This window comes from Pezoporus flaviventris, unplaced genomic scaffold (genome assembly GCF_033815535.1).
Source record: "Pezoporus flaviventris isolate CSIRO_AGI_PZ_B2104156 unplaced genomic scaffold, CSIRO_AGI_Pfla_v1 ptg000045l, whole genome shotgun sequence".
NCBI lineage: Eukaryota > Metazoa > Chordata > Aves > Psittaciformes > Psittacidae > Pezoporus > Pezoporus flaviventris.
The window spans coordinates 8,212,604-8,236,491 of NW_026892593.1; the positions used below are offsets into that span (position 1 = coordinate 8,212,604).

Sequence of the window (23,888 nt, forward strand, 5' to 3'; positions counted from 1 at the left end):
GCACTTCTAATGTTTCTGCCTCTCACCAGAAAAGGCAAAAAAGTGAAAAGAAAAACCATCTAGAGCACCTGCTAAGGTGTGAGAGCCACTTCTTGCTCTGCACCAGCTCAGCTCATGTCCTATGGCCTTTCTCTTCCCTGCAACGTGCCCTCCCCTTTTGAGCAGGATGCAAGAGAGAATCTCTGTGGGAGCAAAGGGCCCAGTTATTTCCAAGGGTAAGAAGCCACAGATGCTTAAACAGCTGGTTGGCCACAGAAAAAAAAACAGTTTGTGACTAAACCTTCATGGGTGGCTGCTTCAAAAGTGGCATGGGACATGTTAGTGTAATTCCTCCAAAGAGAAATGCCATGTCTCTTTACTGAGACACCCAAGCTCCGGTATAAAATTCACCAAAGGGAGTCTAACACTAGAAATACCCCATGGCTTTCATCAGACTACTTATTACAGCTGGGATTTCCAGGCAGTACAGATTCTCTGCTCTGAGGAAATTTGCAGAGCAGATATCCAGCCTGTTCCTAAATCCAGGCAATGATATTAGGGCTTGACAGTACTTGGAAATTCACCAACGTACTATTCAGTCTTCAAGTACAGACAATCTCTCAGCCTTTTGGACTCATTAAAATTACAACAGCAACAAATAATATGCAAAAAATGTTTCTGTTATAAAAATAGAATGCCCATATAAAAGGAATTAAGTGTAATTAGTCTCTTTCCTGAGGTTTAATTATAAAATGCATTAATAAAATGACAGATAGCAGTGCCCTCTGCAGAAATCATTTGAGGCTGCTTTTATCATTAGATTTCCCTATCTAACATGGAATGAAAATGTGCATGAACAATTAATTTTAGTTTGTGCAACCAGTAACTATACACCTGCTTAGAGACTGTTCCTTACACACTGAGGGAGGCAAACATACCCAAGGCTATCATCAGTAGTTGAAATGTACATTTGAGCAAGGAAAAATCTCTTTGCTACATTAAAACTGTATGTATTTCCTTCTGATTTAGCCTGTTTCTGAAATTCTGTTTGTATGTATGGTTGGCTTTTTTTAACCAGACAGGTAATAATTACTGTAATATATGGCCAGAGCAAAGACTCCGAAGATAAACTCAAAGTACTAGAGGCACTTTATTCTAATGATTTGGAGAAGCTTTACAATTTTCTTTCTAATTAACCTATCAATAGTGATGTCACTTAAACATTCCAGAGGAATATTATCTTCTCATTATTAACAGAAAATGTGCTGCCCAATTTTATAGCTCAGTTGTTCTTACGCATGGATGGAGCGTCTGGATTAAATTGAACTGAAACAGATTTTTTTTTAAGAGACATTTCCCATGCACACAAACTGCTTTCATAATTAAATTTAAATAATTAATATTCAAATTTTAAAACATTAAGGGGGGGTTGAATTCCATGTTTACTTTGTGTTTATATATTGTAAGAATATAATAGAGGAGCAGTCTCTTTATCAAATGCCATCAGGTCAGGAGGAGAACCACTGAGTTTGCGAAGGCATTTAGTCCTAACAGCATGGAAATTCAGCCAGGGCCATGTTCTGTAGGAAGAAAGAAACACAATGCAGATTTAATGTGTGTAAAATTGCCAGATTCATAGCTGCAAAGAGCGTGTGTCTGCAGAACAAATACAGCTCAGGCAGCAGCCGTGCAAGCTTCCCAGGCTGGCTTGCCAACATGCTTCAACCTTAAACTGGTGAGAATGTCTGAAGGGTGCTGAGCTCCATCACTCTGGGTTTGTGGTCTTTGCTGAAGACTGCCAGGAAGGTTACAAATCAGAGCTGATGCCAGTTGTGGGGGTGTCCCATGCAGTGCCTGCCTGTTGGGAGTGGGAAGGGGTCCATCCATTTGTTTTGCATGACTTGCTACCAAGCAGCTGCCAGCCTTGCAAAGGGACACATTCATTGCAGCTCCACGCACAAATCCCATGTAACAACACGACACCTTCAAGTTAAAGTTTATGCCAACAAGCTGAAGGTGGTCTGTGGCTTCGTGAGATTAAAATATGGGGCTTCAAGGGCTGCACTCTTAAACATTTTCCCTAGTATTTGTGGATTTAAAACTTGATTAGGATGCATGAGTACTCTGGGCTGTCATGAAACAACTGCGCCTGAATGGCATGGGAGCTGAAGGTAGTATTTTAGGGATGGCTAACTCTCCAGAGCTGGGGAACTGTTTTTTCTGTTAATTTCTTGACAAAAGTGAAGTCCATGAAGTGTGACATGAGAGAGAGCCTAAATGCCATACAAAACAATAATGTTGCTACATTGAGATTTATCTTTTAAAATATTTTGGTGTTTCATCTGCAAACCTTATATCTCCACAGAAGGCAGCTTGCTGAAATGTGCCTTAAAAACAATGCTCTAATATTCCAGTGTGTCGCTTTGCATGAAAGGAGCTAATGCCACAGGGTCACACTAATAAAAGATTTAGACATTCAAAGCTTGATGCTGCAACACCTGTTAGGTGGCTGATGTCCCACTAGATGCAGAGGGATGATCAAATGTGTCAGAATTACTGTCAAGCAGTCTGCAAGGAAAGTATAAAAGGTAGCGAGAAAAAGTAACTTTAATATATTAAAAGAAAAATGAAGGATGGGAAAAGGTCTATTGTTTGCTGAGAATGTGAAGAGAGCTGAAATATTCAGTGCTTTCTTTGTATCACTCGTCAGTGAGATGTTCAGAAGGACCATAAACTTACATCAGATTCAAAGAGAAATTAATATAAATCAGAATAAAGAAAGAACTGCTTAAAAAAGAGTGCTGGATGTGCTGATGTTCGTGTATGCTCAATGCCTAAGAGAAGGTAATTTCTAGACTATTAGTAATTATGTCCAAGAATTCATGGAGGAAAAAGGTTAGTAGCAGACTGAAGAAAGGAAAACATATTCCGTATTTTTAAAACCGAATAATAAAGAAAAGTTCCTTTGACTTCCATTCTCAAATAATCTGTGACAAGTTATCAAAAGAGTTGAGAACGTCCAGCAACACGTAAATTGTGGAAAGCAAATCCTGCCAGAACAGCCTAATTTAATTTCTTATTTCTGATTTTCATGTTTATTTCTTTGTGGTAAAAGGGGAAGGAGAATGTACAGGAAAGAACAGGGAGGTAGATTCTAGGTGGAATCACTGTAACTGAAAATAATCCCTCTCAAAGGCTGCTCTGAATGGTTTGCTCCTGATTAGTAATTACAGATGTGAAATTACAAGTGTGCTTCTGAGGGGCCTAGGATGAGACCAGCTCGATTCGATAATTTCATTAACAATTGGAGACCTACTGATAGATAATAAAATAAAATTTGCTGATGCCAAGACATCATTGTTTAGTTGGTTTAAAAGGATTTACTTAGATTTCAGAATGAACTAAAGCGGTCAAAATCACTCACTTTAAGGCAGAGAATTCAGATGTACAATGTGAAATGGGGGATAACCGACTAGCCAATACAGCTGGGGATAATCCTGGAATCCAAGCTAACCATGAGTTGCAAATCTGATGTGTTACAAAAAGGCAAAGGTTTCATTCTGGGAACGTTATTAATAAGTGTTTCTTCCACGTGGGAAGAATGTTGTATTTCTGATCTGTTCAGCCTACTGCCCACCTTAGCAATACCTCCAATTTGGAGACTGTGGATAGACTTGAAAGGATCCAGAGAGAAGTACAGAGAAATGTCAGTGGTATAAAACTGCAGGAATCTACTTTTAATCCTGAAAAAAAAGAGTAATAAGGATCCCGTATAATAGGAATTATATTCTTTTCAGACCTGTTTCTATGCTAACCATTACTTGTAGCCTCACCTTGGTTCTTCTTCCAGATGTGGTTATACTTACACTCTTCTTAAACAATCACTGTATTTTAAAAAAGCCAGAAATAGCCCCACAATAACTGAAAATCTATTCCATAATAGAAAAGGCAAGAGCACAAGCAAATTTGAATGCCTGGACAGAGAGAAAGCATGCAGCATGGTATCCTCTCATATAAAAGAAGCTACATCAGTAAAGGGAGGGAAGGGGAAGTTATAAACTTTTAAATGCAGAAAAAATAAGAACAGGACTTTGTACTTTACTAGACACATGGGCAACCACTCCTCAGTCAAGGTTTTCTCTTTGTATGAATTTCCCAGGTGTGAGTGTAAAGACTAATTAAAGGTTTTCTCAGGCTAGCATTTCCTTTCCTTGTTGTTTTTCTTATCTAATCAGAGCTGAGCTTGTGCTGCAAAGGCAGTATAATTCAGTCATACATCAGTCAGCCACGAGACTCAAATGGATGGAACACAGTTAAACCGCTGCTCTTGCAACTGTTCATTTTATCTGGGGTCTCACACTTTCTGATGTAAATTTCAGAGCACCTAATTTTTGCAGAACTCTTCTCTCCTTCAGGCACATAAGCAAGATGATGGCCTTTCTTAAGCTTTCCCAGGTTATTTGCATGTAAGATTTTATAATAAAAGGAAGTATCAAATCAGCTACGTGCTGCACCCAGAGAGAAGAAAAAATATTTTAATCCACTGAAATACAGAAAAGGTTACATTAGTACAAGAGAGTTCTTCCATATTGACCAATGAGAACAGAAGAAATGCAAACGGCAAGGGAAAAATGTGACATTAACTTAACCTTTTTACATATTATACTGTATTAAAATCTCTGTCTTTCTCCTCCAGAGTGCAGAGGATTTTATTTGAAGGACTGTACGTGCCATGCACAGCTTTTGTCAGTACTCGTTTTAAAGGCCATTTATCAAGAAGCGTTAAAAACACCTCCTTCATTTGATCTAATCTGTCACTTTTTCTCTCAGAACATGCTAACATTTTAAATACCTTCTGCAAAGGTAGACAGCTCTTTTTCGTGTCACATTGCCTGGATAGTCCATGGCTTGTTTTTATAGGATTTCTAACAGGGTTTAATTGTTTCATGACATTTAGAAACATGTTTTCCAAACAGGTTGAATTTTGTCTGCATTTGGCTTGACCGGTATCCTTGTGGGGATGCTATGTATCTATCTTCTGTCTGTGTTACACAAGGCATCAGAGAGATTTTTCCATTTTTCGGTCTGTGTGAACTACCTACAATCCTACTGGCCACTCCAAAACTCAAGGTGATGCAGACAGCCTCACATGGCCAAACCGGGGTGACACCTCTCCATAACGCATAGGGCTCCTGTGCTGTGTGTCACTGTAGCCTGGAGGCCATCAGAAGTATCTAAAAATCCTTATTGCATGGTATAACCAAATGTATTCTTTCTAACAGAGAAAATCCTCTAAGGAAGAAATTCACACTGCAAAAATAAGCCCTTTTGCATGAAATAATCCTGATGTTTTTCCCACACTGCTCAGTCTACAGCATTTACAAAGTGCGATACCTAGGCTGAAAGGTTTTATTCGGATCAATGGCTTTTTAGTTAAGTACCGGCATAGATTGCATACAGGATCCTGGTGGAGTTCTTAAAATAAGCGGCAACTCCTATTGAGAAGGTATGAGCTCCTACTGAGAAATGCTACCATAGGGCTTTTAGTAGCATTCTTTCTGTCTCTGAACAAAAGCAGGGACAAGATAACTTCTTGACATCCCCTCCAGTTTTCTTTAAAGCTAGGACTCTTGTTGACATTCCATATTATGCACACTTATTTGGTAAATGCTATATTTCAAACTTGGGAAGGAAGGGAAGCTCTGAAGGATTACAATTTTAGTTGACAGAAACACAATTGTAGCAAAGAAAACATACAAAACAGAAAACTTTTCAATGTCCAAGGCCAGCTAAGAGCTGGTTTTGTCAAGATGGGCTTGTAAGAGGAAAAAGAAGTGCCCATCATCTTGAAATCTGCTTAGCCTCCTTAAAACCCTCTCTAGGATGTACAGGCATTGTTATTTTAGTGTAGCTGATACACATGGTGAGATGCAGACTGAGGCAGGTGTGATCCTGCCAAGCAGATGTGCTCTTCTGGCACTGATAAACAGGCTTGCTGAACCCACTCACCTGAGACCCTTCCACACCCCTCTTGGATGCCCATCACTTGGACCTGCACCTCCATCAGCACCAGGAGATCAGCTCTAAAGCTGGGCTTCACCTGGGTCACCCATCCAAAGGGGCTGAGAGGCTTCTGCAAGGCAGCTGCAAAACATCAGCTCCAAAGGCTATGGTGCTGCTGCTGAGAGGTTCACATATCACCTCCCCGTATTGCTTGTTTAACTCTCTCACAAGATAAGTGGCAGCTGTGACATTGCAATACCAAGCAAGCTGTACAGCTGCCACTTCCTACGTGTGCTGTCTGCCATGGGGACCAGGCACCGCAAAAAAGCAACAACTCCCCTAGTCATGGAGAAGGTTTCCAGTGTTGAAAGCCAGCTCTTCTCATGGAGAGAAGAGCAAAACCAAAACAACCCAGCAGGAGACAAAGCTGGGAGGGAGATTGGGGTGGATGGTAGATGCAGACACCACTGCCCCATTTTATAGCTGGAGAAACAGAGGTGGAAAAATAGTAATGAAGCTAACTCTGACTGAAAAGCCAGGCAGGAGATGAGTGGCAGAAATCTATATTCAGAGCTGCTCTAACTGGAGTTGGCTGCTCTAACTAGACAGCTCAGCCAGGGGCTGTGCTTACTTTTTCTGTGGCTAAATAGTTCAAAGCACACTCTTCTAAGAACTCATGCATGTCCTGTGCCATAGCACTGTCCTTACTTTGGTGTGAAACTTTATTACCAAGATACGGATATTCAAATGATTCTCTCTGCTAGAGAGCAGTTCAGCTGAGAAGGACCTGGGAGTACTGGTGTATGATGACTATTTGCTGGCATTGTGGCCTTGAGGCCAGGAGGGACAACAGTACTGTCGTGGTTTAAAACCAGTCAGGCAGCTCATTCACTCACTCCCCCTCTTCTTGCCCTCCTTTTTTGCCCTCCCCCTGCTCCCGGAGGGATGGGAAGGAGAATCGAAAGAATGTAACTCCCACGGATTGAGATAAGAATGGTCCCGTAACTAAGGTATAACACAAACCACTGCTGCTACCACCAATGATAATAATGATAAGAGAAGATAACAAGGGAAGAGAATACGATACCACCCGTTGAAATGAGCCTGACCCAGAAGAACCTATGCCCTTCCAGATCCCTCCCAGTTACCTCCCTGGGCATGACGTGCTGTGGTATGGAATACCTCTTTGGTCAGTTTGGGTCAGGTGTCCTGTCTCTGCTTCCTCCCAGCTTCCCCTCCTCCCTGGCAGAGCATGAGACTCACAAAGTCCTTGGTCAGGGTAAACATTACCGAACAGCAACTAAAAACATCGGTGTTATCAGCACTGTTCCCAGGCTGAAAGTCAAAACACAACGCTGCACCAGTTGCCAAGAAGGAGAAATACTGACTGCTACTGCTAAACCCAGGACAAGTACCCTGGGTGCAACAAGTCCAGGGACATGATGCTCCTTCTCTACTCAACCCTGATGAGGCCACATCTGGAGTATTGTATCCAGTTCTGGGCTCCTCAGTACAAGACAGACAAGGAGCTACTGGAGAGGGTCCAGTGGAGGGCCGCAGGGATGATCGGGGGTCTGGAGCATCTCTCTTGTGAGAAGAGATTGTGGGAGCTGGGCCTGTTCAGTCTAGAGAAGAGAAGACTGAGAGGGGATCTCAGTGCATATAAACATCTCAAAGGCAGGTGCCAGGAAGATGGTGTCAGACTATTTTCAGTAGTGCCCAGCTCCAGGATGAGGAGCAGTGGCCATAAACTAAAACACAAGAAGTTTCACCTCAGCATGAGGAAGAACTTCTTTACGTTGAGGCAGAGCATGGCAACAGGCTACCCAGGGGGTTGTGAAATCTCCCTCTCTGGAGACATTCAAAATTCACCTGGACACCATCCTGTGTAACCTGCTCTAGGTGGCCCTGCCTTGGCAGGGAGTTTGGACTGAATGATCTCCAGAGGTTGCTTCCAACTCTAATGATTCTGTTATTCTGTGAAATGATGGATCTTTGTGCTTTGAACCTCTCTTTTCTCTATAAAAAAAGCAAGTTATATTCAACAAAGGTCTTCTCGGGGCCAAACAACACTGGCAGTTAAGGTGTAGCACAGATAATGTTTCCAGTGACTCCAACACATCAAGCAATTCAAAACAAAATCTTTTATGTGAGAAAGACATGAGTCAAGTGATAAATGCATTACACTGATTTCAGCACAAGATGAGCAGCATTTGATATACCACATTCAGAATCCACTTTGGAGGTTATTTAATCTGCCAGTAATATCCCTCAGACAGACAGGAACAAATTTACCTTGATGTGTCTGTCTGTCATTCAAGTAACCTGTGATCCATTGAATATGTCTATTTCTGAAATGCTCATTTTACTGCAATTCTGTCTGACTCAATGTTCTTCTTACCTGACAGGTAGGAGATCAAATAATTGAAATCAATGGAGAAAGCACAAGGGACATGACACATGCCAGAGCAATAGAGCTAATCAAGTCTGGTGGCAGGAGAGTGCGACTGTTGTTGAAACGTGGAACAGGACAGGTCCCAGAATATGGTGGGTTTTCATCTTTACATTTTTCAATGTGCATGAACCTCTATGAATTAATTCTACTGCTTTTGAGTTAAGTAGCAGTTGCAGATATTTATATATTGTAATGTCCTGGGGCATATTAGCTATGGGTTTAAGTGCTTACCTGAGTCGAGGTGAACTTATACACATTTAAGTATTTTCTTGGCTCAAAACCATATGTGTGTACATCACTGTCGTCTGCTGCCCTCCTGACACAGGCAATGGCTTAGAAGATGTGCATTGGAGGAAGCACTTTGAACGCTTTAGGGGACATCTCTGAGTGTGCTGGGAGTTCCTGATTTGACCATAAACTTTTCTCTTCTTCCTCTGTTGGTACTTCTCTGCACATTTTGAATCGCAGCAGATGGTCCCGTTACCATGCAATTGAGTGGCTCAGGTTTAAAGTCAAAGCATTAACAAGAGCATACTTTCTTCTTTGACAACCTCACTCGTTACATTATCTCTGACAATATACACAGATGATCAAGTAGAAGACAACTCTGAATAAAAAAGGAGACTTTGCTCATTGTGGTGAGAAAGAGGAATCCATTCTTCTCATGTTTTGTTTCAGAGGGACTTCTGAGACTTTTTTGAGTATTTAAAAAATGTGAGTCATGTAGACAGTATAGAGGCCTTCTTTCACTACTGAAATGACAAGAAGTAAAAATAAATTATCCAAAGGTAATTTCAAAGACAAAAAGCCCTTTTTAAAAATTGAAATCAGGGCTTACTGTAGAGTATGGTGTGACAATGTCATATATTTACATAAGTTCTGTGACGTGCACAGCTGCGCCTGAAATCTCGCAGGAAATGAAAATTCCATGATTTCTTTATGCTACGAGATCCAAAACTCTATTAAACTTTTCTAGTGTTGTTACTTTCGATGTTCCAGCATCATTTCCCATTAGAATCAGAAGTTGCAGTAGCATATGAAATTTCAGAGTAATACTTAGGCTTAACTGAAGGTTCAGATCAGTCTTTGTTAGCAACAGAAATTCATTACCTTCTTAGAGACATTGAAGTCAGCTCCACTGAAAGTCAGCACTTTGCTAGATGTCAGTATATATGGCAATTGCACCATATTCTTACCTAAACTAGAGCCAATTCTGAGGCAATACTCGGGATAGTGTATGCAGCATTCGTTTCCAGCTTTCAAGACCTTTTGAATAAGGGCAGCAAGATGGGCCCTAGCCCACTCATCTGGTGATAAAGTTAGTGAGTTATACTTTTGGTGAGTAGGAGCAAAGCCAAAATGCCTTTTAGAGATTATGATAAATCAGTCCTAAGACATTTAATACCAGCTTTAACCAGTACATAATCCTTCCAGAGGGACCTCCAATAGAGATTCAGATCACCTCCTCAACACTGTTGTAAGGGAGAGGTACATCCATTTTAATGAAAGAACAAATAAAAGTCCTGGACTGCTATAGTGGTTATAATCCTTCTCAAATAGCAGAACTATATACCAGCAGTTCTCTGGTTCCTCAGAAAAGTTTAATCTAAGAGGGGTTCACAGGAGGCTGTTATGAGCAAGGAATTGATTGCAGTTCAGACCCATTCCAAATCTGACTTTCTTAAGATCCCAGTTCTGGATGGCACTTACATCTAGGTTTATGAAAAATCCAAAATAAATCTTATAAATCTGTACCTTATTCCAGAATTGTAAGAAAATGTAAATAGATGTAAGAAAAAGTTTAGTGTAAATAGCATTGTTTTGGGAAAAGATATCTCTCGAAAGGGGTAAATGTCACCAGCCTTCCCTTCCCCAGAAGAATATGAGTAGAAAATGCAGATAAACCACTACAAATCTGCACACATTCTATACTGCTAACAGAAAGAAACAAGATGACTTCACAGGACTGTTTACAGCTATGCTCTCCACTTAGAATGCTTAGCATTAGTTGTGTAAAAATGCAGATTACTGTGAAATAAAAGCTGCTACAAAGAAGCACTGTTTAATAAGATCATTTCCTAGCTGCATCCCCAGCTTACACCTCCGTACAAGAGGAGAACTGACTGTGCTTGAAAGCTGTGTTGTCCTACTGTACAGAAACAGCAGTAAAAGTGTTCATGAGATACTTTGCACACATGTGTACTTTGTACACATAACCTACAGAAAACATCACAACAAAGGATAACATCATGGCAAAGGATAACATAGGCAGAGTGTTATTGCACAGGCAGAGAAATGTTAGTGCTGTATCCAGGCTGCAGGCGGAATGGAAGCAAAATAAGAAGATACCTGTTGAAATTAACTCAGATATTAAAGTCCTCCCTAAGTCATTTCCCAAAGCAGTGAGAAATACTCTAAGAATAAACAAAAGGTGCACATAAAACCAACAGCAGGATGCTTGGGAAATTAAAAACAGAAATTAACAAGCAGAAACAATTAAAACCAAAGGGCATGTCTTGAGAAGGCCAGATCTCGCATGTGTCAGAGTATTAATGACAGAGACCCCCAGAAAGAACATACTTTCCAAATGAGAAACTGAATGCAGAGAAGATTGTGGCAGTAAGCTGAGGACAAAGTGGTCCTGAGGACAGCAGATACACTAGTCAATACTTAGTTCCCTCTTCTTCCCACTAGAATTGCACGGTTTAGGTGTAACAATTCTAATTAGCTGTTTTTTGACTGAAATAATCTTTTTTTTTTTTTGGGGGGGGGGGGGGAGGGGGGTTGGATTAATTTTTTTTTTTTACCAAGCACATGTCAGAAATATTTCTTATTCTCATTAGGGTTCAGCTCCGGAGACCATGAGTGGGAAATAAGATTTAGTCAAGTATAAAAATGCGAGGCTAGAGGACTGAGCTGGTGTCTGGCTTGCAATGGTGGTGTATAGCAGAAGCCTAGAGAGAAATATAAACACAGAACATGTGTACCATGGTCCTCTCCTGGATATTGTCTCTCAAGTCTCTGACAAGCAAAATGGTCAGGGACATCCCAAGTCACTTGTAGTAATGCTGTGTTTAAAGACCTTTCCAGCAGCAGTGGTGGTCAGACTCACAGTGTTAAAAAGAAGGAATCTTAGCTAGAATGACCTAAAACCGACCAGCAAAAAACTGTCACATTATTGTCTCTCCATCCTCAACTTCTTCATTTTTCTTGTACAATATGATCAATGCTTTTTCAGTTCCAGAGCTATGTTTCTGTTAGTACCAAATATGACGGTCCATATTTAATTGCAAGAAATATCACTGTTTGGTGATGTGATTGACATAAGTAAAAGCAGTGTTAAGAAAAAATCATCAATAGTAAGAAAGTGATCAGTGAAAGAAAAGAATATGTATTGAAAAGAAGAAAGCACTCAGTGAAGAAACAAAGAACAAGCTCCTGGGAGGATGTAAATCTCCTGAATGAGTTATGTCAGGCTGTGCTGATTTCCATGCCTGGAAATCTGTCCCTGCAAGAACATCTCAGAAAATTCTGGCTGAGCTAAAGCACTATGCAAACCGAGGGGAAGAAATAAAGTGTGTTGCAAATGCATCCTTTACCTCAACTCCAGCTGCTGATTTTGCTTGAAAATAAATGCCAAAGACCCCAAAGCACTTCAGAGGGAGAAATCCCCTCATACCATGCAAGGCAACATCAGAATATATGGGAAAGAGCACAGATATGATTAATGCTCCAAAACGATAGCTGATTTCACAGCAGGGTGTAACAGAAGAAGCTTAGAAAACAGATGTTTTATCACCCAGCATATCAGAACATGTTTGCTGAGGATAAGGATAGCCAGAGGAGCTGTGCTTCCACTGAAGGGGAATTATCACAGCTCATTGAAACCCAAAGAACATCAGCATCATGATTCACAGGAAATAGTCTGCTGTGTTCTCCAAAGAACCAAGTCATAGCAAGAAATCTTATTACTGTGCAAAAAAGACTAAAAGTACAGAAAGTACTTATTGCTCAGGGAGCCTGGCTGGAGGGAGCTTGAGGTTTCATACATGTCACAGGCCACAGCCCACAGTCATCACTGTAGCACGGAGCACTTCTCAGACTGGCATTAAACACGATTTGAGTAGGATGACAGACCAAGATTTTTTTTGCAACAGCTGCCTAATTCCCAGTGTAACCTGCAAGGTTCCGGACTTCTGCAGGAGCTACAGGGTGCGCAGTACTTCTAAAACTCTCCGCTCACACTGTGGAAGCCTAGTTACAGATGCTCATGTATTTCAGAACATAGTCATAGCTATATAAGCACCATGAGAAGGACACATACATTGCACAGCCAAACATTAGGATGAAGAAGCATCCATCCCTAAAGGCAAAACTGCTCACAAAATCCCAAAATAGTAACATTAAATATTAAGTAAAACTAACAAATCACAGCCTCTCCATCCAGCAATGAGTTCTGCAAGAAGCAAGTTAATTCTAATGATGGATCAGCCCCAGGAAGCCACAGCTTTTTATAAGAACAACCACTGCTTTCTCTAAATACCTGTGTAGGAAGGTCCCTAGGAAAGCCTGGGATGTTTCATTCTCAGTCCCAGCAGTCCTGCAGATTGCTGCTTCTGTTTTACTGTTCCTAGCCTTTCATAACTGGAGCTTTCATTACTAAAAAGCTACATTACAATATATAAGTTCCTAGAAGTATGTGAGAGCAATTAAACATAAAATGAAATAATTGCAAACAGGGTGTAAAGGTGGAGGAGGCTGAGGCACAGTTGGCACTTGTAGGCAGACTCCATTCCTCCAGCAAGGCACAACCTCTTGCCCCAAATGCTTTCTGTCTGACACTGCAGAGGGAGCACAAACACTGAGTTTCACCTCTGAGTAACATGTAGGAGAAAACTAATTAGGTTTCCTTCCTCCTTTCACAGCAGGACTTCAAAATCATCCCTTCTGTCAAGTTGGGGAGTTTTTCACTTAAAGTTGCTTAAGAGCTCCTGCAGAAAGGTGTAAGTTTTAGAAACTCCAGCCAGTTTCATACTGAAATCTTGGAAAACTTTTCCATTGTCCTATTTTGGAAATCTGGATCTGTCCCTGAGTGTGTTAGGTCATACTGTGATGCTAACACAGGCAGAACCACAAGAACCAGGATCACTGAGGTTTGGTGAACAAGGAATTGGTGTCATGGGGGTTGGTTGATGCTTTATGGATTTACACAACAGTGGTTCTTTCCCTCTCTCTCCAGCCTTGTTTGACTTCATTATAAGACATGTCTTGGGGTTGTGCATTTTTTAAACCTCTGTTGCTTCACACAACACTAAATTGTGTACAAAACTCACCCCATGGGTTCATGACATTTGGGTGAATTTACAGAACTAGAGTTTTAGGTTCAGTTTTGGCTGTGTTAGGGGGGAAGATTTCTGTATGCAAAAAGTGAAGTTTCAGTATACATAAAGTAATTGCTAGTTAACAGATAAAAGCTATTAGTTACTTAGTAGTAAGTCATTTTTGAAGGGGCTTGAAGAAACTCCGAGCTCGTGTTTCAGCACTATCCCACCAACAAAACCAAAAAATGTCAGAGTTGATACCAATACAAGGATTTTTCATACAAATAAATGGGCACAATTCTGCCCTTTACTTTTGATTTTTTTATGACTCCTTCAGCAAGCACCTCAAGATGTACTCCACATCTGTAGCCCAGGTGATCCTACGTCCTGAATATATATATGCACAGTAGTTTCAGTCATTCACTAATATTTAGACTTACAGCATGCTTATTTGTCTTAGCTTTACAGAAATACTTCATTCCTGTAACATGTTTTACTAAGTTGTTCTAAACTTACTAAGAATTCTCTGCTCTAACAATAGTAAAATATCTGTATGTCACTGGTTCTGTTAATTCTAATGATTGGTCCTAGGCTGTTCCTCCCCTTCCTTTAGGAATGGTACCTTCCAGTCTCTCCATGTGCATGAAAAGTGACAAGCATGGGTCCCCATATTTCTACTTATTGGGCCACCCTAAAGACACGGTTTGTAAACTCTGCATGTATATTATCTTTCTAATACTCTTTTGTTTCTCACAACTGTTGTGCAACTTTCTCTTGCATTCTAGCTCACTTAATAGTTTCTACAGTACTCGACTTTTCTTTCATAACCAATTATCTTAGCTAAGAAAGCAGCTATGCATTTTACAAATGTCTTTTAATATCCAAATAACTGTTTCTTCATGTTGCACTGCTGCTACTACAGAAACACAGCCAGAGGTCTGCCAAATCTAATTTTTCTCATGACAAAAACTTATCCTCTGAGTATGACTTTTCAGGTAGAAAATCTTAAAAATTTGAGAATCAAAGCCAGAATTTCCCTCTTCCTTATGGTACTTGGCTTGGAAAGATATTAGCAACGGGAAGGTGGAATTTAGATGCTGATCACAAATGATGTTCATGCGCAGCCTCTTGAAGAAATAACGTAAAATTGAAGACTTTTTGGAACATGCTGCAAGGAGATATTAGTTTTTTAAACTCAGTGGTTATGCTGAATTACACATAGCACTTTGCACTTGATTTCAAGCTGTTTTCTTCATAAATCAGATCCAACTGCACAGATTGTTTAGATACATCAAATTTGTAATACAGAGTCATGGCACAGAAATGATACCTGGAAAGCAAAGGAGAAGAAAAACTTATTTTTGCCTTTTTTATTTTTTTTTAAACTTTTATTCTGCCATCACAGAAGTGTTCAGGTGCATCCAGTCTGTCTGCTATTGACTTTGCACAATGTAGTATTTATTGTAGTACATATTTGCTAAAGTTCTAAAGCCAGTCCCACACTTTTTAAGTAGGCAGATTGGAAGTAGCAAGCAAGTTATACCCAAAAGTATCCTCTTAGCCTATGAGCTTCAAGCAGCTCCTCCAGTGTGAAGCCCACAGTATTCCTGCCCCCAGCACCCAGGCATTAAGCTGTGCTAAAGTTAACAGTCTTGTGCATGCAAATCTGAATAATCTAATCAATTGCTTATATGTGTTTCCAGTTACAGCCTGTTTCCAATTTGTGTCTATATATAAGAAATGTTTGAACACAGACATGTCCCTATACTTTGCTAGTGCAGAGCTGGACACATGTAGAGGCCATTTGATATTGTACCCATGTAGTTCAAGTATGTATGTTACCATCGGAGACCTAGCGACAAAAAAGTTCCTTCATTGTGTAGAAATCTGAATTGCACTATTCCTTTCATTCCCACCTTACTTCTGCTTTGTGTTCTTCACTAGAGGTCATTCAGAGATCATGAGGTTAAAAATTTGGACTGATATTTGGACCATTTTGCAAGTCCCAGTTGTCAAACTTAGGAAGTTCAGTGAACTGCAGTTCTACCACAAGTGTTTTATATATATATATATAAAAAAAATCTGTATCTCCACAACTTTCTATGCCTTAACTTTATTTTTCCTCCTATAGCATAATGACACAGGAAATAAGTCTTTTTTTCCTGAAATAAGTAGAAGTGTAAATCCTCTATAGATACAGCTAAAGTTAGTTTTGCACAGTCACTCAGCTGTGAATGGTTCTGATTATTTATTTGGCAGCAAGTATGAGGACAGATTTTTTTTCATAGTAAAATGTATAAAGAAAATCAAAAGCAATTTAGCTTGTGTCAACACCAAAACTGAAATACTTAGTTGGTAAACAAGTCATATCAGGTCAAAAGAAAATATATGTGTTATAAAATGTTTCCATTTCACATGTTTTTAATGAAAGAGTTTTGAGGAGAAGGATTTTCACAAAGAACCAGTTTTGCAGTGGGGCTTTTCCCAACCAAAACTGTGGCCCTGCTACCATTTGTTAGAGTACTGACCAAGTTAAAGTCAAATTTCCTGAGGCAGAGCAGATACATTAACCATTCTAGAATGCCTTAGGCCCCTACCGTAACATCGTATCACAGCCTGCATTTCTCCCGCAGGAATTGTTCCATTTTGTATAAGTAATCACTTATGGGAGATGATCAGCAGGCCTACATAAAGTTAGATATAGCACAGGAGAAGTGCAGATGCTAGAAGATGGTTTAGAAAGTACATCCAGTGATAAAATCCAATGCTTTCATGTACCGTGGGTTTGGTAGCCCTTACTAGTGACCCCTGCATTTATATGTGCAAAAATAGATGAAAAATTTAGAGCTTATACTGTGAATTCATTGTTTGAATACAGTTAAATCCTTCAGAAATCTTCAGTCAGGTGCAAACTGCATGTTTCTAGTTCTTTAACTCAGTATGCTGAAGCTTTTATGTTTGTCTAATAAATGGCTAAATCATCTTGGTCTATACATTTAAGCCAGATACTCCTACCTGTCCAGAGTACTGATCAGATAATCCAATTCATTCTATTTTCAGTGCTCATTTTATAAATCCCTAGAGCTGAGGTTGGGTGTTAATTGAAACCTGAACTACCCCATCCATCATTCCTCTGATGTGAGAGCAAAAATCAATAGCCATTTTGGAAAAGTAGCCGTTATTTCTGTGACCACCTTGGTGGAAATGCATTCATTCATATTCCTGCTGCATTTCCAATGCCACCTTCTTATTTCTAGCAATATCAACTTAATTTCAGGAGCTTGTGGTATGCAAAAGGGGAAAAAAAAAGGCAGGCTAACCAAATGAATCAATGGAATCAATATACTGGTTAATAATATTAGTCTAAAAACATCAGGCAATATGAATATGGGCTCCCAAAGGTTCTAGCTGCTTTATTGCTATGGGTAAAAAATTGAATATTAAAATTTGCTTTACAAACCTGTTAGTATTTCATAAATACGTAGCAGCTGGCAGGAAGGTAGAACATCCTTCTGTTAAATACCAGTGTATGTGTATGTGTATGTGGGTGCGTATAGTTATTTCTGTCTTACAGCAGACTGCTATTTTAAAAGATGTAGACCTTTTACATAGGTATCCTTTGGTCTAGAAATAAAAAACACAGTCTTGAAAGAAAGTCAGACACATGGGAAGACATTTTCAGGTTTGTGGCAATGAGTTCAGTTTTAAGCTTCCAGGGAAGTGATAACTTTTCCTTATTTTTCAAATACAAAAACCACTGAGGCCTTTCCATTGTCCTAAAACATTGCTTTGGCTATTACACTCCCAGTGGCTTTGGCCAGTCCAGCTGAATTCTCTAACCCATGCTTCCCCATCTGTATAATGGGGATAGTAATGTTTGCTTACTGATCTCATGGGAGTGTTATGGGCATTAATTATTTAATGCTTGAAAAGCACTTTAAAGATTAAAAATCAGAGTGAACTACTCAGTATTATTATTATTAAAGCAGAACCTCAGTAATCCACATGCATTATAATCCACACCAAAAATTGGCAGTGTCCCCCCACATCTGAGCAGAGATTTAATAAGACTGTAGAGAAAGTTCTCTTATTACTAAGGCTCATTATAATATAATATTCTGGAGTAGATTAACTAATATAATGTAAAGTGTAGATAATTACAGATAAACTACAGTGAATAAAACAGATGAACAAACATTATCCCTGGCTTTGTTCACATAAACTGGCAAGCAGACTTGGCAGCCAAAGAAGGGAAAAGTCCCATCCACAAATCTTTTTTTAACTTTTTTTTGGTAGCTTCCTGTATTTCCATCCAGTTGACAATATTGGAAGATAAGCACCCAAAATACAGGGCTTAAAGAATTCAGCCATCCCTCTGTCTCCACAGCATTGCTTTTTCCTTTCTTCATGTAATCCAGATAAATAGGAAAAATGGGAATTTAGCAACACTTATCCTGTCTTTGCAGTTTGCTATAGGATTAAGTCCAGTCTTCTGCTATTGCAGCAAGATGTCCAGTAAAATTCCTCTCCTGATGCCCATTTTGCGGTCCCTCTCATTTGCAAATTTGCAGTCGGCCCCCACTTAATAACAAGACTGCATCACTTCAACTTGTTGTTAATCAGAGATTATTCCTCATGATACAGAGCTACGTATCAAAGAGAACAGGATGAAGGCACAAACTGTTATTCCTGTGACCTGGCCCAATAATTCTCATCACGAAGGTTGCGCAGCAACTGCTTCAGTGGCTAGACTCCAAGAGATCTAAAATGGGTTCCATATTGAATTATAGAATCATTTAGGTTGGAAAAGGCCTTTAAGATCATCGAGTCCAACTGTTAACCCAGCACTGCCAAGTCCACCACTAAACTATGTCCCTAAATGCCATATCTATGCATCTTTTAAATACCTCCAGGGACAGTGAGTCAACCACTTCCCCTGGCAGCCTATTCCAGCGCTTGGCAATCTCTTCAGTACAGTCAGTTTTCTGCAGTGGCATGCATTTCCCTACAGGAGAGGAGAGCCATTCATCTACATGTTTAGGTAAACAGTGATTTGGTGAGGTCAAATTTGATACTTTTCAGAAGGATCTAGAAACTGCTGACATGAACATGAACATTTTATCTTCATACCTCCTGACAAAGACTCCATCTCTAAGAATGTCAGTTGAACTTGGGATACAACGGCTTTGGACTCATTCACGTGAACTTTTAACTGAGCTGTGATTATCCAGGTGAAAAAGTCGAGCTTTTTAGCTTGCTCAAAAGAATCCATAAACAACTAAAAAGCTCTTTTAGGGACAAAAGCACAGCCATGAAAGTACAAAAAGTGATAAAAAATACAAGAAGAGGCAATCAAGCTGTATGAGAAAAGCTTTGCCAGCGGCCTGATGTTATGATGCCCAAGACTACATTAAGCTAACGTAGGCTTCTGATGACTCTCGTCATTGGCACCGGAAATTTGATTACTCTAAGCAGTCACATAGAGAGTGACATAAAAACCCGTTATTGCAATTACTAGAGAGGGGAAGGCAAGCTTGGCCCATAGCAGGACTTGCAGTTGATCCTGCCTCTGCCCTTCTCACTCCACCATCCAGTGATGCAGTACCTGGTTGATGCTTTGTGACCTGTCCAAAGGGAGAGGTTAGCAGAACTCACAGCCTCTGACAGATTTCTTATAGCTTTTTACTTCTTTCTTGGGAAAAGAAAAATGATTAAGAAAATTAAATGATTTTTTTTTACTTTGACAACATGAGGTAACTTGCATTTTGTTAAGTTACAGGAACACATATGCAACCCAGAACCTTAAACATCTCTGTTTTCTAATGACATGTAGTTTGTAATTACTTAGTAGAACATAAATTTTACAATGTGACATTCGTTTATTCATGCACATACATCTCATTATACAGTGTTCACAGAAAATTGTCTCATCATCCAAAAGATACCAGATACCACAACAGCCCTGACAGCAAGCATGGTCCCAGGGTCAGCTCTGCACCTTCAGTGCTCAGCAGCTGCCAGTCTGAAAAGTTTGCTAAAGAGAGACTAAACTAATTCTGCAGCTTTTACCCTAAGCAGTACAAGAATATCTATTCATGAGCTTTGTAAATAAGGATGCCTTCAAATCAAGTTCCATGTTTTGCTTAAGATCCTGCTGAGATCTTAAGTGGGAACCACCAATGCTCAGTGCCTTTCTAGGGGCATTTCATACACAGTCAATATGCTCCAAATTTCTCACTTATTAATTTTTTTTTTTATATTATCTACATACCTTTAATAATGACAGCTATTTATTGACCAGACATGGTGTGATGCCTACTGTTAACACCCATTTTAGTTGTGATAATTAATAATTTTAATACTTGAGTTTAATTGTGTAACATCCAACTCTTAAATTATTCAGTCTCTGCAGAATGTTTTTCATTAATAACACACATTCTATTAACATATTTATGAACACTTTTTATGACTTAATGTAGCTTAATTCTATTAATAAAAACTAATTTTAAAGTCATTATCTATTTTAATTATACAGTAAGTTGCAATGTGAGTTTTCCAGTTCCAGCATGGCTCTGGAAGAAAACTGCTGAGGTTTCTGCAGCTCCTACTCTACTGCCCGACCGTTCAGAAAAAATAAGACCTTCTTTACTGAAAGGATGAGGTTCTTCTGCCTGAGCAGCTCTGATCTGATAGATATGTGAGATGCTCAGCACTTCAGAAAGGGTACCAAACCACCTGAAGGACCTGCTGAATGATAGTGCGTAGTTAGAGCAACATCACTCAAGATTGGCACTTAGACTGTCTGTAAACTTAACGCTGGCAAAACAGTGAGGAGCTTGCGGTGAGGATTAAAGCACTGTACAGGGTGCAGCTTTTCATTGCAGCTGTTCACAGTATTAGTGAGTAATCCTGTAACAGTTATGCAGATACATTATCTTGATTCAAGGAAAAATCAAATTTACCAAGTTCACTCAGATTAGTGATCATGATCTTTGGTTTAAATATTTAATGGATAGGACTATTTACTAGATCCATATCTACTGAACAAGCTGAAATGGGTCTTGGAATGAGTGATAAACTCTAAGATTCACAGCCAGAAGACTATTACAGTAAATTAGCAAACTGATTTACTAAACTAAGTTAACTGTTTCAGGTCTGAAATATAATCTTTTTGTATGTGTGGCTCTTGATTATCTTGTCTTCTCCCATTCTGCACTTTAGGTAGGGGGTTTTTCTGCATAGAAAAATTACCCTTTTTTATTCTTGCTGTTGTAAGGGCCATGTTGAAATTACCTCAGTCCTGGGTTTAGAGGTGACTTACGTTGTTGGAAAGAGCTAAATGATGCAGAGCTTAGGCATTATTACAAAATCACAGTGAATTTCTTACAGATGTGATTTATATTTAAGTGATGAACAACGGCAAGGTAGCCAGGAGAGGACTAAAGCAGCCCCCGAGACCATTCAAGTACTGGAGACAATCCAGTCCACCTGTTCTCCAGGGCAGAAACTCAGAGTGCTTTTGAATTCATTAGATAGCTCCTGTATTAGTCTGAGAGTGCTTGGGCCACTTACTTGAAGTGATTCATGCTTGCTAAAAATGACCTGATGTGAAGCGATGGATGTAGATCTCTGTGTCCAGCCGCTGAGCTTTTATCCACAATCTCCAAAAGGGCTTCCCAGAAGATGCTCCACAACACTGGTTGTGTGCACGTTCAACAGAAGAGCAGACATCTATTTGCAGACATCTTCTGAGACACTTCTTTCTCAGACTCTGTGAGGCAATTAAATTATTGTCTCAAATGATTTGGACAGTAAAATACTGGTGAAGTAGTGCCATAATTAAAGAATTAACTCAGGGAAAGGGATTTACTGAACATGCACTGGGTATAGTGTAGGATCAGAAACGGTGCAGAAAAAGAATAGGAGCTCTCCAAGTCAGATGAATCACTTCCCATATTTCTTTGTTAAACATCTTTAAAGAATACGTTACATAAAAAAATTTCAAGTGCTTTCCTGCATGGGGTTTTCTGCAGGTTAAAGCCAACACAAATCGGAGTGTGTGACTTTCTTGTTTCAAGAAAATGTTCAGTATTTTTCTAAAGATGTTTTAAATCTTTTTCCTTACAACATGCAGTTTTGCCCTCTCTGCCTCAAGTTTAAATATTCCCATTCTCTCTGTTCCCATAGCTCCAAAACCAAGCAATATCATCTCCTGAGCTTCAGCAGATTTGGTCTTCCAAGCATAACTGACAATCTGCTCTCTCTGAAGTGTATTTCAATAATTCTCAAATTAGATCTCTGAACATGAAAGCACTTTTTCTAACAAACCTCCATGCCGAGTACAGAAATGGGGATGAAAGTGAATTTTACCTGAAATGCAACCATTCAAACTCTCATCAGACAGCTCTTGCAAGCACTCTATAAACACTATCTCTGCTGTAAAACTATTTGGGGTGTCTTCCATTTAATGTCTAGGTAAAGTGCGTAATGGAAGATGACCGTAATGAACCCAAAGGAACTAAATTGCTGCACATCAGTAGTGATTAGTAACATGAAAAGAAGTAGGGCATCAGAGTATTAATGGCACTGGGAACTGAATAAAGAAGGAAGTAGAGCTGTGCTTCCCAGTGCCGGAATAGGTCAATGACTGAATTTTCCAAATTTACCAAATGCAAAATTAAGTATTTGAAGCTTACAGAGGAGATAAAAGTATTCCTCACCCTGTATTTCCAATAACATATCTTAATTTCTTGCCACCAATAGCTCCCAGTAGTAGTGCCCCCCTCTTCTAACATTAGACCAGTGACAAGAAGACCAAATGACAGAGCAACAATGCCTGGCCTTGTTTCATACTCCAAACATCAGTCTTTCTTGATGAATCACTCTTCTTTTCTGAAAATGCTAAACACAAAATGCAGAAGTAAAAGCTGCAGGTACTCAGATGCACATTTGTTTTCCTGTAGCCTTTTATGACTTTGTTAACTCACTCCTAATGACCTCTCCAAATCATCCTCAACCTTTGCAAAAAATGTGCAAAGCCAAAAAACCTAATTCCACCTTTAAACAAAGTTACATTTACAAGCTACTATAAACTGAGTACAAACAGGCAAGCAATATGATGATTGTGGTTACATTAAAATAGCAAGAAATTCGGTTTTCATTGCCTCGCAAATGAGACTTCACAGTACCAAACAGATCATTTAACTGCATGTTAAGGAAAGGCAAAAGTGGTTCATGTGCTAAAATAACTTGAGTATAACTTGGATTTATTTTTGTAAATGTATACGACATTTATCTCATTTCTGTGCATGCAATCACATTTTGCACCCATAGCACACTCCCATCATAGCTTAAAAAAAAAGGTAAAAGGGCAGTGCTAATGATGAAAGGGTTATCCCACTTGGATGTGCCCATGATGACTGATGAAACAAAAGGCTAGATTGCAGCAGAAGGCACCTAAATCCGCTGATGTTTGTTTCCAGATCTACTAGTGTTGAGGGATCTGAACGTGGATAAGTGCAGTGGAAAGGGAGGCAAGCAAAGTGTAATTTTAAGCAAAGTGTAATTTGTGAGAAAACATTTCCATAGCACTACTGAAAATTAACAAGAAGTCCAAACCAGAAGTACAGGCAGCCTGTAAGATGGGGGAAGAGCCCATTGCCACCCACTTTCCAGGAGAGGCTGGGGAAAAGGGTGACAATATCATGTTATGTTTGCATGAGGCTGACAGCTCACTAAATGAGCTCATGGACAGAAGGTACCAAGAGCTTTTCCAACCATCAAAACCTCAACAAATCATTTATTTCAGGACAAAGGGTGCTATATGTCTGGGTTGTGGAAGCTCCAAGATGGAAGAGTAAAGATTCTTTAAATATTCTGAAATCTCCCTCCTTAGAGACCATTAAAGACAAGCTGCAGGAGACCAATGCAATCAGGAACATCACAGACGTGTCAAGATATAATGAGAAAGAGCCAAATGCATTTCTGGTGTAACACTGCCAGTATTAGTGAATACTCCCCAGGGGGCAGTTCGTCCCATTTTTATTATTAGGAGCATCTGTAAGAACTGTTTGCCACCTTCTGGCAATACATAATTTCAGACAAAAAGTAGGAAAAAAGAAAATAGAGCA

At 39.6% G+C, this 23,888-nt stretch overlaps 1 protein-coding gene across 16 annotated transcripts in view; it reads left to right on the top strand.

Moving 5' to 3' along the window:
* Nucleotides 1-23,888, top strand: part of MAGI2 (membrane associated guanylate kinase, WW and PDZ domain containing 2) — a 738,716-nt gene that overhangs the window by 706,908 nt on the left and 7,920 nt on the right. For 12 of the 16 annotated variants that reach the window (XM_061467333.1, XM_061467318.1, XM_061467323.1 and 9 more), the window contains one exon: nt 8,391-8,529. In XM_061467333.1, the coding sequence (XP_061323317.1) occupies nt 8,391-8,529 (139 nt within the window). Of the gene's footprint in view, nt 1-8,390; nt 8,530-14,349; nt 14,461-23,888 lie in introns of all 16 variants that reach the window. The other 4 variants (XM_061467328.1, XM_061467330.1, XM_061467332.1 and 1 more) reach the window with 2 other exon arrangements.